Source organism: Perca fluviatilis, chromosome 17 (genome assembly GCF_010015445.1).
Source record: "Perca fluviatilis chromosome 17, GENO_Pfluv_1.0, whole genome shotgun sequence".
Classification (NCBI taxonomy): domain Eukaryota; kingdom Metazoa; phylum Chordata; class Actinopteri; order Perciformes; family Percidae; genus Perca; species Perca fluviatilis.
Window position 1 is genome coordinate 315,629 of NC_053128.1, and position 18,648 is coordinate 334,276.

Sequence of the window (18,648 nt, forward strand, 5' to 3'; positions counted from 1 at the left end):
TGTGCTAACGAGTTCATCTGGATTTTGTCTGAAGGGGACCCCACTAGGCTGTTAGAATATATTTGTGAGAGTAAGAGTTACAGGTTTGTAGAGTTCATGATGCTGACCTAGGGTTATGAGAGGCCATCTGGTTTTACAGTGATTTAACATTATAAAGGGAGTCTGAGATTATTGCCTGAGAAAAAAAGGTCTTCTCTGATCAGGGGGGGGGGGGACGAGGCAACAATGGTCAGTGTTTTGCAAGCGCGTGATTTGTGACACAGTATGAAAATGACCTGGCTCTCAGGAAACTCCTTAGTTTGTAGGAGATTAAAAACATACAGGTGTTCGGACCCAACAATAGCGACTTGTCTCTGTTGAGCTGGGAATGAGAGAACTCAGGGTCATGTTTTCATACAGTGTGTTACATATCGTTAGCCGGCTGGAGCCAGAAGATCTGGACTATACCCAACTGATAACAGCACCACGGATGAAGCAGAGAAAGTGAATAAAAAGTGAAGGTTCTGGGTTAGCCGGGATCAGATGCTAGGTTTTAGCGATAGGCTGTTTTGTCTTAAAGTAATCTGATCCGTATGCATACGCTTTTGTATTTTGCAATATCATTCACTAAAGTTTGTTATTAATTATATTAAATTATTATTTTCCTCTGATCTACCAGTAAACGAACACTCTTCAGTGACCATAGAATTGGAGTCAGATTAAGTCTGGCCTTTTTAGGGCCAGACCGGTCATCGGTCATATTTTAAAATAAAATCCTACAAGGCCTGTCACGATAACAAATTTTGCTGGACGATAAATTGTCCCAGAAATTATTGCGATAAACGATAATGTTGTTGTTGAGAGACCAATTTGCATCTAATGATAATGGCATAATAATATAGGTACACTTTTTCAAAGATCAATACACTTTTATTTCTAAAGAATATTTAACACTGGAACTGGAAGACATTTTAAATATCCACAATATGTCTTTGATCTCCTTTAGTATGTCGTCTTTCATGCTGATGTACAGTTGTGAAATTGCCGTTTGTGACACGCATGTTCTCCCAGGCAATTCATAGCCTACTGGCTGTCAAAAGTTTGCTGCATTCCTCGAGTGTTTGTGCGATAGACTACAGACTCTGTACTACATTTTACAATTATTTAACACTAAAATATTAAATTTAAATAATATATAATTAATAAATTTTATCTATCTATCTATCTATCTATCTATCTATCTATCTATCTATCTGCCACACAGCGAGTAAATGTTTGTACCAAAATAGAATGTTTTTCAGTCTTCATTTTGGCGAAGGTGCGGCTTCTGCTCCTCTGCAGGTCGGATCTTCGTGGGGGCCCCACCCACCCACCCACACACACACACACACACACACACACACACACACACACACACACACACACACACACACACACACACACACACACACACACACACACACACACACACACACACACACACACACACACACACACACACACACACACACACACACACACACACACACACACACACACACACACACACACACACACACACACACACACACACACCTCTGACATACTTTCCACACTCCGTGTCCGGGGACAGCTGTAGGCTTGTACCGTTAATGTTCTGTGCATTGTCGGACACATGCAGCCACTTTCCTGAAACCGCTTGTATGTCCGAGCCTGTCTCACCGCCTCCACCTGCAGGTTGTCAGCTGTGTGGTTTGAAATGAAAGGGAGAAAACGGGACGCCGAGTAACACGGTTGATATCGCTCATATACTTTTTAGTTTTTTGACGGCGCCTTAACTGCAAACTAGCGTCAACTAGCGTTTTCTGTCTCTGTCTCTCTCTCTCCGTCCGGAGTCCCGCCCCCACAAAGACCATGCGACTGACAAGAGGGTTCATTCCTCGTTGCGCTAAGGAACCGAGAGTGGTCCTCCAGTCTCTTTGGTAGAGAGAGACGAGAAAAACATACACGCATGCAAATGGAAATTATCGCGGCCAGAAAAATTATCGAGCTAATTTTTTTTATCGTGCGATTAATTGATTTATTGACTATCGTGACAGGCCTAGGCCCCACAGTGTCAGGGTTTGACTTGCGCTGCTGGAAATAAAAATGCTCATGAATATTTACATGAGCTGCGCGCTGATTGGTTGAGCGTATCGCCATACACACACATTAGAGACGCGTGCTGATTGGTTGAGCAAATCCCCAATACACACACATTTAGAGACGTGTGCTGATTGGTTGAGCAAATCCCCAATACACACACATTAGAGACGCGACAGAATCTCATATTCCAGACACTGCAAAGTTTTCTTACCAATTTCACTTCTGAGACTTTTTTATGCGAGAGCTCAACTATATAAATCTCAAATATGGGCCGTTTTACGAAAATTGATGGCTAATTGCAAATTTGGTAAGACGTGTTGGACTTTAGGAGCTCCACACAGTCTGACGAGAAAGCGGCAACCTGCTGGGCTCCATACCCAGGGCAAAGTCACCCTTTGTGGACACTGCACTACCGGGGCTCCGCGGCCGGCTGCCGGCATAACTACAATATATTTACAGTTTGAATTTCGTCACGCCACTTACATAACATCATTCCCCTATGTCTTATAAAGCTAACCGTTGTGCCCGATTTGATTTTAAGGCATTTTTATGAACGCAAGGCGTCTTTGTAGGACGAGCAGCTGCTAGCTATATGTCCCATTCAATACAATGGGGAAATATTGCAGCTAGCTAGCTATACTTTCGGCATAACTAAAGTATATTTACAGTTTGAATTTCGTCATGCCACTTATATAACATCATTCCCCAATGTCTTATAAAGCTAACCATTGTGTCCGATTTGATTTTAAGGCATTTTTATGAACGAGAGGCCTCTTTGTAGGACGAGCAGCTGCTAGCTATATGTCCCATTCAATACAATGGGGAAATATCGCAGCTAGCTAGCTACACTTTCGGCATAACTATAGCTATATTTACAGTTTGAATTTCATCACGCCACTTATATAACATCATTCCCCAATGTCTTATAAAGCTAACCGTTGTGTCCGATTTGATTTTAAGGCATTTTTATGAACGTGAGGCCTCTTTGTAGGACGAGCAGCTGCTAGCTATATGTCCCATTCAATACAATGGGGAAATATCGCAGCTAGCTAGCTACACTTTCGGCATAACTATAGCTATATTTACAGTTTGAATTTCGTCACGCCACTTATATAACATCATTCCCCAATGTCTTATAAAGCTAACCGTTGTGTCCGATTTGATTTTAAAGTGATGGTTCGGAGTAATTTACCCTAGGGTCCTTTGCACCATGACCTGAGCAAACACCTCCAGAAGCTTTTTCACCTGGGGTAACATGAGCATGTGAGTAGCGAGTTAGCCGCTGAGTAGCTTAGCGGGGCTTATGGACCTGACGTTGTGCCCAATGATCTCGACCTTCGTAATGATACCATAGCAGTCTTACTAGTATATATAGCAGTATTATGTTTGCTCTCATAAAAACGATGGATTGGAAAGTTGTAAGTACACCAGAAGTTTATGAACACTTGTCCGCTCTCTTCTGCTTCGGTTGCTGCTGCTGCTACCTGCAGTTAGACGAGTGCTTAGGGCGGTCCTATAAATTACTACACCAAAAGAGATACAACAAAAATATGTATTAATTTAATGATTAAATAAGGTAATGTCTCCAAACTTACCTCACTTATTAATTGTCTCCTGCTAGTTATATTACAGCACTTACTTTAAAAAAATAAGTTAAATTAAAAAATATTTTGTTGCATCTCTTTCGGTGTTGTAATTTGTAGATGTCCCTAAGCACTCGTCTCACAGCAGCAACAACAACAGCAGAGAGCAGAAGCCAGCAGGCAAGTGTTATTTACATAAACTTCTGGTGTACTTACAAACTTTCCAATCCATCGTTTTATGAGTGCATAACCTATATATACTAGTGTAGACCTTTGGTATCATTTCGGGCATTATTAGTGGGGTCATTTAAGAGATACAAACGTGGGTCCATTAGCCCCACGCTAAGCTATTCAGCAGCTAACGCTACTCTACGCTAACTCGCCCAATGTTAGACCCAGGTGAAAAAAGCTTCTGGGGGGGTGTTTGGCTCGAGGTCATGGTGCAAAGGACCCTAGGGTGAATTACTCCGAACCATCACTTTAAGGCATTTTTATGAATGCGAGGCGTCTTTGTAGGACGAGCAGCTGCTAGCTATATGTCCCATTCAATACAATGGGGAAATATCGCAGCTAGCTAGCTACACTTTCGGCATAACTATAGCTATATTTACAGTTTGAATTTCGTCACAGCATGAATATTACAGGTTCTCCAAGGTCTTACAAAGCTTAGCTAACACTTGTCCAATTTCGGATTTCAATTGAATGCATTGTGAATGTCAGAGTTAGGAGGAGGCTAGCTAGCTCTCATTGATGGACTCCAGCCAGGGTGGGAAATTAGCACCCGCCACCCGCCAATGGCGGGTATTTTTTCAAAGTAGCAGGTGACTTTGCCTTATTTATCAGCCACAGTGGCAGGTGGATTGTAAAACATTCCTTGTAATGGATTGGACAGTTTTTGTCAAAGAATGCTGTTGTTAAGTAACAATGCACAATGCTTATAGGAGTCGCGTTACGTTACTGCTAATGAATCCCCAAAATGTCCAGATTTTGCTGCTTCATAATAAAAACATTCAAATACCAACATAACGGAGGACCTTTATTGTGAAGAACTTACAGGAAATGAAACCGTTCACAGCCGGGGCTTTGACCACGCATAGTCGAGTAGCTAGTTTTCAGCACTAGTCCGTGAGTCCGTGACACATGTAGCTAGCTAGCTGAGCTGAGGTACGGACGAAAGGAAAATTATCTGTTAAAAAATGTGGCGACATATCCCCGGTGTTAAGAGGCCCGCCGCGGAGTCAGCAGTAGCTATGGCTGTACAAACAGTTGAGAGCCAAGTACAGAAAAAGAGAAGGTACTTCTCGAACAAGTGGCGCATTGACAAACGTACAGTGAAAGACCATGCAAAACATTTCAGACCGTCCTGCCAACCTGTATACATTTTAACGTCAATGTAACGATGTTTAGGAGCTGCTGCCGTTTTAATCCTGTCGGCTCTCTGCTGCTCAGTTCTACCCCGCGACTGACGACACACACACACACACACACACACACACACACACACACACACACACACACACACACACACACACACACACACACACACACACACACACACACACACACACACACACACACACACACACAATGCAGGAAAAACCGGAGATGAGACGTACAGGATGACCTAAATTGAGGACAGCTACACTTGTTATTGTAAGATCAACGATAAGTTTAAGTCCAATAAGTCCTTTATCAAACCGTATGAATGTGTGTCTCAGGCCAGGATAGGAAATTAACTAACAATGTAAAGATCAACAAGCTACTGACACATAATAAATACATTTATATTAATAAAATATGTTTTAATAATAAGTAATTTAATAAAGCAATTAAAAGTATAATAGTGCACTTTCTTTTATAAATTTGAATTCCGGAAAAAGTGGCTGGTAAAAAATTTAAGTCGCTGGTAAAATTGGGCATCCACCCAACTGCTGTAACTTTGCTTGTTATGACCTCATAACAAGCAAGATTCCAGAACGGCTCATCTGAGCTTTCATTTTCTCAAAGGCAGAGTAGGATACTCAGGGCTCGGTTTACACCCATCACCATTTCAAGCCAATTGGGGACCAAAGGCAGGCTGGGGGAACATATATTAATGTTAAAAAACCTCATAAAGTGAAATTTTCATGCCATGGGACCTTTAATACAATTAATTGGATCATAATATAATCCAATAAAATAAAATATATTACACTGCATAATGAGCACTTTTACTTTTGGTACTTTAAGTATATTTTGATAATACTTTTGTACTATTACATAGGGAAGATGTTGAATGCAGGACTTGTAACTGACAAGTAATTTGTAACTCTACAACACTGTTTTTTCTACTTTTACTGCGATACATGATGTGAGTAAGTCTTCCACCTCTGGAAATCACCAACAGTCGTGCATGAATACCTATAGCAGTGTTTAACACTGAAAACACACAGCTCAGTTCAGCGTTTCCTTGCAGCTCTTCTACAGTAGCAGCGAACCTTTAACGTTACCTGCCGGTCACATGGTCTCTAAACAGTCCGCTCACAGTGAAGTCCTGCATGGATCAACAGATGTTAGAGTCCGGCGGCTGCTCGCTCTGTTTGTTACGCACACCGAGCAGATTGATGCGCTCACAGAGCCAATCTTTGCAGATGTTACCGCTCGGTGTTTGGCTAGCTAATAAGCCGTTAGCCTGTTAGCTTGAGCTTTGTCTGAAGGCACCGAACGGCCAGCCAAAGTCCGACAGACACCGACACATTCCGCACATCCTCCGCTCAGTTTAACTGCTAACCCCCCCGGTACCGGTCAGAGAGAATGTTTACTTTGTGTCTCGGTCCTCCGGTGCGTCCAGCCTACATTAGTAACAGTTAATTTTGTTACGGTATGAACTTAATCATAGGAAAGGCAAAACAATATAAGACCTTTGTAACGAAATCCAAAACTTTATAAATGCAGGGCTTTATTAATAATAGCTAATATAAATAAATAATATTCTCCAAAGTTGACAGGTAGGCTACGTAAATTAATTAATTTCACCGTTCTACATCAAATCCGTTTACCTTTGCAAGCACCATCCTCTCTTGGGAAAACCAACCAAACTAAACGGGAATGAGAGAGGAATGAATAACACTTGCATTTGATGCTTTCGTTTTACTATCAGTAGCCGATATCCCCGCTTGACATTAGAGGAAGGGACCCGACGGGTAGTTTTAGTTTTTTTTTTCCAGCATGCTTGTGGCTGCTACGCTGTTTTATCCTGCCTACTACCATCAAGAGTTACTGAGACGCCTACTGCACGTCAACGAGTGAACTCAAAGCAGTCACCTGATTTTCTCATAGTTTAAAGTGACAAATCTTATCACCGTATTTTGATGTCAAAATGCGTATCTACTACGCAAAATGCGTACAGGTTGGCAGGTCTTATATCCATTAGAAGATTAACTGGAACCTGCGGGCTGCGGTAAGAGATTGCGGGCATAACAAGCTCGCTGACCGCGCTCTCAGTCACTCACCGGCCGGCCGGTAGCAGGAAGACGGGAGGGAGAACAGCAAGCTGCAGGTCCTGGAGAAAAGGGTGAGTTTGCGCGGGTATTGAGCACCGGGCCGCCGGCCGAGCTCAATCTAGCTCACAGCAGGCCGTGGTCTGTGACGGAGGACAGGCAGGGCGGCGATGTAGCAACCCAGGCAGCATCGGCCGCTTAACTCCGACACGCAGTCGGACAAAATTTGCAATTAGCCATCCATTTTCGTAAAACGGCCCATATTTGAGCTTTACATAGTTGATTTCTCGCATAAAAAAAGTTTCAGAAGTTAATTTTGTAATGGAATAGCAGAGATCTGCGTGACCTAGATTCAGAAGACTACCTGATCTCAGGTCAGTTGTGTAGTCTATGTAAATGTTGGGGCGTGACTGTTCTCTTAATACACCCATGGGCGTGACAAAGGTACAGGTCTTGGGAGGTTGACGTCAACATCCAGCTTTGTTCAGATTCGCCCGTTTTCAGCGGCAGTTTCAAAATATGAGATTTTCATAGTAAAGGGGTGTCAATGGGATTTTGAGCTTCTATGTATGTCCTATTTACACACCAAACTGTCGTTATTCAACTATGACAGGGTAAAATCGGTTTTGCATTCTATCACCCGTTTAACAAAAGTATCATATCAACGACTAAGTGTTGTAGCCAGAGAAAAGCCAGAACAGCAGCACTGAGCACTGCAGCATGACCGCAGACCGTCCTGCTAGAAAAGACTATGTGTGTGTGTGAGGAAGGGTAAATACGGGAAATGATCAATACTCATCTAAATGGAAATCTAAATGGAAGAGTGTGTGTGTGTGTGTGTGTGTGTGTGTGTGTGTGTGTGTGTGTGTGTGTGTGTGTGTGTGTGTGTGTGTGTGTGTGTGTGCATGCATGCGCGTTCATAACTTACCTTCTGGTACACATTTCAGACTAAAGAACAGTTATTTGGGGACAAAAGGCATGTCCCCATTTGGGTAAAGTCTGATTTTTGGCTCAGTGGTTAGGGGTTAGGGTATGTCACCGGGAAATTAATGTATTTCAATATAATGGCTCTAAAAGTGGTACGTAAACATGCGTGCATGCATGAGATCATCCCCATCTTTAATATATTGTTACTGCTTTAGAAAAAGGAAAAGGATAACAGCTAGACTTCCCTATAGACAACAATATGTAGACAGTACCTGTATTTGGATGGCAAACGCTACCTAAGTTTTATGTCTCACAGACTGATCAGTCTCAATTCAAACTCAAATAATCTTCAGTTTATATTGATATAAACTGTATATAGAGTACCAATGTGCTGGATGAGAGACAACCAAACAAACCAGAGACATATCCAGACGTACTAAATAATCTGTGTGTATTACATTAAAGGGAGAGGGGGGTAAATGATGCAGGTGTCATTACCTGAGCCTTTCTGTGAGCCTTTCCTCTTCTTGAGTGCTTTCTGGAGAATTTCCTTCATGGTTACCTTCAGACTGTCCACAGGGATTAAAGAGAAACCACGAGCAGCATTTCTAAAATGGAAACAAGCAGAAAAGGACTCTGTAGATTTATATGAATCATGCGGACAGACAAAAATGTAGCAAACATCACTCCACTACCACTGAAGACAACTGGCTGTTCTTCTTAATGGCTTCTTCAGTTCTGATTGAATCAACACGTGTATATGTGTGTGTGTGTGTGTGTGTGTGTGTGTGTGTGTGTGTGTGTGTGTGTGTATGTGTGTGTATCTATCTATAGCAATGTAAACATAGGTTTTTATCCTATTAGGCGTGTGTGAAATGTTGTCATAAGCAGTGGCTATTTCATAGTTCGCACAAGAACGGCGCCAGAAATAAGCTGTTCTGATCATCCTTGATGTGTATGAAAGTGTGCTCCTACACAGAGTGTACTTTTATCATTTAATGATGACCAGGTCATGAACAAATGATGCTAAAGCGTTTTGTAAAAGCCTGAAAGGCTACAGGTTGTTGTTTAATTCAGTGGGAAATGAAGGAAACAGTCTCTAGTTACTAATATACCATCTATGAAAGCTATAGGCACTAAAATAGTATTTAGGTTTGATACACCAGCCAATGATGCTGCATGTTACAAACAAACATAGCGTGCATTATTAGTCAATATGAAACAATTACTCAACTTCCTGATAGCAAATATTAATAATTTGTGATGAAACACCACAGAATATTTAGAATATCCTGGTGAGTGTCACAAACACAACATACACAGCAGTGCAGATGGTGTGCAGCATGCTGAATGTAACCACAGTCGTGGAAAACATTAATATGACAACATTAATATGACATACACTAGGGCTGTGCAATTAATTGAATTTCAATTTCAATATCGATTTTGGCTCCCAACGATCACCAAAATAGTATAATCGAGAAAAAAAGATTATTTTGCCATGTTCTGTTTTGCAAGAACACTCTTATTTTGTCTTGTGTTCTGAATGACGCGCGCATGCGCACATTCGCCCCTCCCGAAGTCATAAACTCTTTCAGCCTATACAGTCAGGGAGGCAAGTCATGTGCATATCATCCGCTGGAATTTAAAAACTCAGCGCGAATAAAGATGGAGGGCAGCAGGAGGGCAGCCACAGCAGTGTTTGGTGAGCAAATAAGGCAAAACCAACTTGGTTGCTGGGAACAGTTAACGTTAGCTAACCCTGCGCTGCCTCCGCCTCCCCGCTGTAGTAAACTTTGTATTCCCCCGACACGCTGTATTCACTTACTGTTTAAAACTTTTTCCAGCTTAGTGGCGGTGCATAGGCATACTGCTCAAAAACAACATGAAAAAAACATAGTAATGTTCCCTCAGCATTTAGTTTTGTTGTTCAACTGTATGTAAATGAGCAGGGACGTTACATCACCTGTTTCACGTAACGTTACTCTAAGGTACCGCCTATGTGCTGGTTTTTTCCTTAGTAAATAAGCCCACTGAGGGCGACATTATTTTTGGCACAATGTTTAGTAATGACAGTAGGCTAGTAGTGGTCATAGTGAGTGAACATGTGATGTGAGATGCACATTGTGTTATGTATCTGGAATTGTTCATTAGCTGTGTAACGTTATGTGTGATATCTGTAAAGCCGAACCGACTCACAGTAGTAAAACAGAATTTATTCTGATCCAAAGACTCTTTCTGTGAGATAAAGGACACTAACAGATTATACCCTGGACACTATCCATTATATCCAAAGGTTAATGAGTAATCGTGTTAAATAATCGTGATTTCAATATTGACCAAAATAATCGTGATTATTATTTTTTCCATAATCGAGCAGCCCTAACATACACATCGCAATGTTTTACCCCAACTGATGGTTACACGCACAAACATGTTCCTTAATTCTTACTTACATTCTGACAAACAGCGACTGTCTGGAGGCGAGGCCAGGGGAGGAGTATTTCTCCACCAAGGCCAGAGTGCTGAAACCGAACTTGTGGATTGGCTCGTTGGAGTCCAGCGGAGGGAAGTCCGTGTCCACCTCGCCGTCATCCTCAGCGATGTGGAGGCAGTAAGCGTTGACATTCTCACTGCGGACACACGGGACACAGCAGTGTAGAGAGAGACAGGAGAAGAGTGGTACACACAAGTTTACATTCTGTTATAATGGTGTTAAAGGGCCCCTATTATGTTTTATTTTTAGTGTGTACCGTATTTTCCGGACTATAAGTCGCACTTTTTTTCCTACTTTGGCTGGTCCTGCGACTTATAGTCAGGTGCGACTTATATATCAAAATATATATAATTGAACATGTTTTTAAATGTTAATTCATACTGAAAACATTACCGTCTACAGCCGCGAGAGGGCGCTCTAGGCTTGTGACAACTAGAATGCTGCTGCTAAAGACAATTGAGAAAGAAAAGAGATTACAAACTGCAGGTAGTAAAATATGCAGCCCGAAAACGGTAATCAAGCAGCTGAAAGAAAGTTTGAAATGAGGGAGAAACTTGTGAGGGACTAGCGAAAAGGTGACTCTTACTGCAATGAAGAAAACAAAGAAAGCTAATCGGCTAATCGCAGGCTGAGAGCAAGACGGCCAGAGCTGGAGGAACAACTCGGGAGGGGCTCGTCAACAGTGCAGTTACGTCTCCAAGCCTTTTAATCCATCCATGCTCCACGCCCTGGTAGCTAGTTGTTCTGTGCTATCATATAGTTCAATAACTGTTAAAGTGATGGTTCGGAGTAATTCACCCTAGGGTCCTTTGCACCATGACCTCGAGCCAAACACCCCCCCAGAAGCTTTTTTCACCTGGGTCTAACATTGGGCGAGTTAGCGTAGAGTAGCGTTAGCCGCTGAATAGCTTAGCGCGGGGCTAATGGACCCACGTTTGTATCTCTTAAATGACCCCACTAATAATGCCCGAAATGATACCAAACGTCTACACTAGTATATATAGGTTATGCACTCATAAAACGATGGATTGGAAAGTTTGTAAGTACACCAGAAGTTTATGTAAATAACACTTGCCTGCTGGCTTCTGCTCTCTGCTGTTGTTGTTGCTGCTGTAAGACGAGTGCTTAGGGCCGTCTACAAATTACAACACCGAAAAGAGATGCAACCAAAATATTTTTTAATTTAACTTATTTTTTAAAGTAAGTGCTGTAATATAACTAGCAGGAGACAAGTAATAATTGAGGTAAGTTTGGAGACATTACCTTATTTAATCATTAAATTAATACATATTTTTGTTGTATCTCTTTTCGGTGTAGTAATTTATAGACGGCCCTAAGCACTCGTCTAACTGCAGGTAGCAGCAGCAGTAGCAGCAGCAACAGCAACAGAGAGCAGAAGAGAGCAGGCAAGTGTTCATAAACTTCTGGTGTACTTACAAACTTTCCAATCCATCGTTTATGAGAGCATAACCTATATATACTAGTGTAGACCTTTGGTATCATTTCGGGCATTATTAGTGGGGTCATTTAAGAGATACAAACGTGGGTCCATTAGCCCCGCGCTAAGCTACTCAGCGGCTAACGCTACTCTACGCTAACTCGCCCAGTGTTAGACCCAGGTGAAAAAAGCTTCTGGGGGGGTGTTTGGCTCGAGGTCATGGTGCAAAGGACCCTAGGGTAAATTACTCCGAACCATCACTTTAATGTGTTACGTTAACATACCGGACACCTACCGTATTCAGCCTGTTGTTCTGTGTGCTATTGTGTAGTTGACAGATGGATTTATTTATTCTAAATAAATGCAACTTATAGTCCGGTGCAACTTATATATGTTTTTTTCCTCTTCATGACGCATTTTTTTGACTGATGCGACTTATACTCCGGAGCGACTTATAGTCCGGAAAATACGGTATATATTTTTTTGTTTGTAATAGATGTATAAAGCACTTTTTCTTGAACTTTTCCACATTTTGTCACGTTACAACCACAAATGTAAATGTATTTATTGGGATTTTATGTGATAGACCAATACAAAGTGGCGCATAATTCTGATGTGGAAGGAAAATGATACATGGTTTTCAAAATTTTTTACAAATAAAAAACTGAAAAGTGTGGCGTGCAAAAGTATTCAGCCCCCTTTACTCTGATAGCCCTAAATAAAATCCAGTGCAACAAACTGCCTTCAGAAGTCACCTAATTAATAAATAGAGTCCAGCAGTGTGTAATCTAATCGCTCAATGGTGTTTTAAGCTCCCAACGTCTCCTTTCAGGCAGCGCTGCGACCGTTGATTTCAAGGCACCAAACCCTAACCATAACCATTGCCTAATCCTAGTGCCTTCCAGGCAGCGCTGCCTGGAAGGAGACGTTGGGGGCTTAAAACACCGATAAACAATCTAATCTCAGTATAAATACAGCTTTTCTGTGAAGGCCTCAGAGGTTTGTTAGAGTCAACTTTAGTGAAAAAACAGCACCATGAAGCCCAAGGAACATACCAGACAGGTGAGGGATAAAGTTGTGGAGAAGTTTAAAGCAGGGTTAGGTTATAAAAAAATATCCCAAGCTTTGAACATCTCACGGAGCACTGTTCAATCCATCATCCGAAAATGTAAAGAGTATGGCACAACTGCAAACCTACCAAGACATGGCCGTCCACCTAAACTGACAGGCCGGGCAAGGAGAGCACTGATCAGAGAAGGAATCGCACTATTCCTATTTCTCTGATTGATCTCAACTTGTTAATGTTAACAATAAATCCTCCAGGTACGCTAAAGTTAGCCATGGCGTTCCACAAGGCTCAGTGCTTGGACCCATTCTATTCTCCTTATATATGCTTCCTCTAGGCAATATTATTAGGAAACACTCAATTAACTTTCATTGTTATGCGGACGACACCCAATTATACTTGTCAATCAAGCCAGACGTCAGTTAGCTAAACTTTCTTTTAGCTAACTTAACTTTTTATTTTTTAGTTATTGTGCTGGGCCCTAAACACCTCCGAACCTCATTATCCAAAGATATAATTAACCTGGATGGTATTGCCATGGCCTCAAGTACTACTGTCAGAAATCGAGGAGTTATTTTTGAACAGGATATATCCTTTAACGCCCACTTAAAACAAACCTCAAGAACAGCCTTTTTTCACCTTCGTAACATTGCCAAAATTAGGGACATCCTGTCTCAAAACGATGCTGAAAAACTAGTCCATGCATTCATTCCTTCCAGGCTGGGCTACTGTAATTCCTTACTATCAGGTTGCTCAAATAAGTCCCTTAAGACTCCCCAGCTGATCCAGAATGCCCCAGCACGTGTTCTGACAAGAACTAATAAAACAGATCATATTTCTCCTGTATAAGCGTCTCTGCATTGGCTTCCTGTAAAATCCAGGATTGAATTTAAAATCCTTCTCCTGACCTACAAAGCTCTAAATGGTCAAGCACCATCATATCTAGAAGAGCTCTTAGTACCTTATTGCCCCACTAGAGCACTGCGCTCCCAGAACTCAGAGCTACTTGTGGTTCCTAGAGTCTCTAAAAGTAGAATGGGAGCCAGAGCGTTCAGCTATCAGGCTCCTCTCCTGTGGAACCAGCTCCCAGTCTGGGTTGGGGGAAAGACACCGTCACCACATTTAAGAGTAAACTTAAATCTCTCCTCTTTGATAAAGCTTATAGTTAGGGAGTGAGGAGTTGCAGCGTCCGCCTAACCCGGCCCACCTGCTCTCTTCATTGTCGATTCATTTTCACCCAGCATGTTTCCTTGGATTAGGGTGGCACCAAAATCATGGTTGCAGCTGTCGCCGTGGTCCTGCTACACTCCCTGCTATGCTCGGTGGTGCCCTGCAGTGTCCTGCTGCATCCTGCTGTGCCATGCTACGTCCTGTAACGCCCTGCAGTGCCCTGCTATGCCATGAACTACCATGACTATTTCTAGTCACTGTTCCATTATCTTTATTGTGACTATTATTGCCACTGTTCATCACACCCCCAACCGGCACAGTCAGACACCGCCTACCAAGAGCCTGGGTCTGTCCCAAGTTTCTTCCTAAAAGGGAGTTTTTCCTCACCACTGTCGCACTAAATGCTTGCTCTTGGTGGAATTACTGGAATTGTTGGGTCTTTGTAAATGATAGAGTGTGGTCTAGACCTACCCTATCTGTAAAGGGTCTTGAGATAACTCTTGTTATGATTTGATACTATGAATAAAATTGAATTGAATAAGAAGTCCCGTTTGCAGTTTGCCACAAGCCATGTGGGGGACACCGCAAACGTGCAAAAACGTGGAGCAAGGTGCTCTGGTCAGATGAGACCAAAATTGAAATTTTTGGCCAAAATGCAAAACTATGTGTGGCGGAAAACTACCACATCACCCTGAACACACCATCCCCACTGCGAAACATGGTGGTGGCAGAATCATGCTGTGGGGATGCTTTTCTTCAGCAGGGACAGGGAAGCTGGTCAGAGTTGATGGGAAGATGGATGGAGCCAAATACAGGGCAATCTTAGAAGAAAACCTGTTAGAGTCTGCAAAAGACTTGAGACTGGGGCAGAGGTTCACCTTCCAGCAGGACAACGACCCTAAACATACAGCCAGAGCTACAATGGAATGGTTTAGATCAAAGCATATTCATGTTCTCTGGCAACACTTGAAAATTGCTGTTCACAGAAGCTTTCCATCCGATCAGACTGAGTTTGAGCCATTTTGCAAAGAAGAATGGGCAAAAAATTTCAGTCTCTAGATGTGCAAAGCTGGTAGACACATACCCCAAAAGACCTGTAGAAAGGTGGTTCTACAAAGTATTGACTCAGGGGGGCTGAATACTTTTGCATGCCACAGTTTTGAATTTGAAAATCATGTATCATTTTCTTTCCACATCACAATTATGCGCCGCTTTGTGTTGGTCTATCACAAAAAATCCCAATAAAATACATGAAAAGTTGGAAAAGTTCAAGGGGTATGAATACTTTTGCAAGCCTCTGAATATGTGCTGCCCATAGGTGCTGCCTGAGCAAGCACAGCCCACCTGGCTTTGTTAAAATTTGGTTGACCAATCACAACAGAGTGGGCCAGCTAACCAATCACAGCAGACTGGGCTTTTCAGGAAGGCAGGCCAAGAGCTCCCATCATGCCCTGGGAAACGCCTGTGGCCGCCTTGATCTCGTGAGTTGTCGTTGCCCACGTGTGCATAACGTCAGAGCGAGGCGGGATCAAGGCGGACACAGATCTACCCAGCAGGCATTGGGCGGCAATCGCCGGTGATCGATTCTGCGCAGGCCAGGCTCATCTCCAATGAGCCTAATGTTTCAGGTGGAGGTGCTGCAGCAATGGGCAGTATGAGAAACATAATGTTTTTTTTTTTACATCAAAGCATATAAACCTATTCTAGGAGACACCAAGAGCACAAATATGCGCTAATATATGCTGAAAAGGAGGATAATAAGGGCTCTTTAAAAGGCATTTGTACTCACTTGAGTTTGGGTTCTCGCCCCTCGCTTGTGTACTGCCAACAGATGAGGCCGATGAGGTCGTGCACACGGGCGTTGGCAATGGTCACCACTGTCATGGGATGGAGTTTCTCCTGAGCCATCTGCATCGAGAGGTAGACGTCAATCTTTTTTGTAGCTGTTGTGCCAATGTGGCCCTGAAAGGCGAGGAGAGAGAAAAAACCTGATTACAGAGAGCAAAGGAATGAACAGGGACAGCATACTCTACGCTAAAACCTTATTAGTAGTAAGGGGAGCTTCCTCACATACTGAAACAGTTAATAATAAGGAGAGGTTGTCTGCTGCACTGCTCTGGTTGGTCAGTGAGATAGGTAGGGCTGCACAATTAATCAAATTTTAATCACGATTTTGGCTTCCCACGATCAAATTCACGTGATCGTGCGATATTAAAAATGCGTCATTCCGTGCGTAGAAAAGCCAATCTAGCGCTCCGTAAACCACTGTCTGATCACGTGCTTCCATGAGCCAATCAGAGTTGTTCCCTGCACCACGCAGCATAGTTTCTAGATGTAGACAGTCACAGAGGACAGAGTAACATGAGGAAAATTCCACAATAGATAGCAGTCAGTCATAAGGCTATAAACTATCTTAACAAAGAAAACAAAAAAATGTAGCAGAGGGCGAGGCCGAGGGGCTTGTCCCGAAAATTGGATAGTCATCCATCGTGTGGAAGCATTTTGGGTTCAAGACAAGTGACACAAAACAAGAACAGGTCATATCCAAAGAGTGCCGTAAAGTTGTGTTGGCGCCACAAAGCAACACAACAAACCTCTTTAACCACTTAAAAAAAAACACCACAAAGATCAATACGATGAATGTATGATGGCCAAGAAATTTGTTGCAAAGACTTATCATTCCACAACATCAACTCAGGCATCCATCGAACGTGATCCCCTCGCACAATTATTTTTCCAAGGTGGCACTACTTGCGATGTACAGAAAATGCAGAGGGGAAATAGAGAACCAGCTTCCAAAAACCTGTAAACTAGTCTTTTCTGCATAGTTCTGCCTTGAAATGTTCTCATTTGGTTACATTGTGTTATGGAATATTTGTTTTTTTTATTGATTGTATATTTTGAGTTTTATATACACGTTTTATAACATCCATTATGCAGGTACAATGCATGTTTATATTTTGCTTCCTAAAATATATTTACACAATGGAAAATGGAAAATAGTGTCCTGTTGAAGTTTAGCTACATTTTCTTCATTGTTTTTATTTATTTATTTATTTAATAATCATGATAATTAATTGTGATCTCAATATTGATCAAAATAATCGTGATTACCATTTTGGGCATAATCGTGCAGCCCTAGAGATAGGCATGAAAGGACACACAGGAACCAATTCTCAGCAGGCATAGGGCAGGGTAGAAGTGGGAGCTGCTCAAAGTCGTGTGTAGACGTGGTGTCATTCATATGTACAGTTGAATGACAATAAAGGCTATCTCTGTGTGTGTGTGTGTGTGTGTGTGTGTGTGTGTGTGTGTGTGTGTGTGTGTGTGTGTGTGTGTGTGTGTGTGTGTGTGTAAACGATACGTTAGCACAACATACACACAACCTATTTATTATTTATCCTGTTTTCATTTTATTATTTTTTAATCATCATTATTAAGATCACATGTATCTGGATGGTAAGAAATTGACGGAAATTGCCTTCACTGTCAAAATGTATGGTGTAAGCCTATGAATAGAGGTTGATTGAAATGTACTAATCTTTAAATCACAATAGGTGTTTTTGCTTTCCTAAATCTAAACTCCTGTGATTATGCACTGGAAAGGTTTTCTGTACTGGATTCATTCAAATCAAATAGAGGAAAAATACAAAAGCAAAAATTACCAACCTGCCCATTTTTCCTTCTCTACAAAATGTTCTCTTTGCTACAGAATAATACACTTATTTTTAAATTAGTTTCTTTTGAAGAAGATACTGGAAAACACAAATAAAGAGGACCAAAAATGTGGAGTAACTCACCTTGCCATCAAATTTGGAGTATTCATTGAAGGGGTTGTTGAGCTGCTGGGGACACTGCTCCAGCCGCAGGGACAGTGTGGATTTGCTACCGGTTGTCCGCGGCCTGTCTTTAAAGTCCCGTTTTTCAAACAGGGACCCCAGATCCTCCGCTGGACACAACACATAAGAACAATAAACACTTGGTTAGGTACACACATTGGCAACAGTGCTTAATTTCTCCTTACTGCAGGAACACAGCCAGATAAATGGAAGAAATTCAAGTCTGGATGGAAAAACTGTTTAAATCTTGTGAATTATGAGAAAACTTATTTAGCATATTTTATTACACAAGTCTACATGAAGGCATACAAGTAACACGTCCTTCACCAGGTGCATGTGTTCACCAGTTATCAGCAGTCTAACCAAAGGCTGATTTTAGACTTCAAATGATCCAGTTATACACAACAAAAGGTTGGGAACCACTGGAATTAGGTACTGATGTAGTGGTCCAATTTTAGGTTTGAGATGTTTTATATAATATTGTATGTACGGTTTGTCATAGAATATAATGTGTACCTTCAGATTTCAGCGCTTGTATTCAGAACA

The 18,648-nt window shown here is 41.9% G+C and overlaps 1 protein-coding gene across 3 annotated transcripts in view; it reads right to left on the reverse strand.

Moving 5' to 3' along the window:
• mapkap1 (MAPK associated protein 1) overlaps nucleotides 1–18,648 on the reverse strand; it is a 39,882-nt gene that overhangs the window by 13,133 nt on the left and 8,101 nt on the right. For all 3 annotated transcript variants that reach the window (XM_039780464.1, XM_039780465.1, XM_039780466.1), the window contains exons 4-7: nucleotides 18,064–18,212; nucleotides 16,053–16,225; nucleotides 10,549–10,725; nucleotides 8,591–8,700 (exon numbers count right to left, since the gene is read on the reverse strand). In XM_039780464.1, coding sequence (XP_039636398.1) covers nucleotides 8,591–8,700; nucleotides 10,549–10,725; nucleotides 16,053–16,225; nucleotides 18,064–18,212 — 609 coding nt within the window. The remainder of the gene's footprint in view (nucleotides 1–8,590; nucleotides 8,701–10,548; nucleotides 10,726–16,052; nucleotides 16,226–18,063; nucleotides 18,213–18,648) is intronic.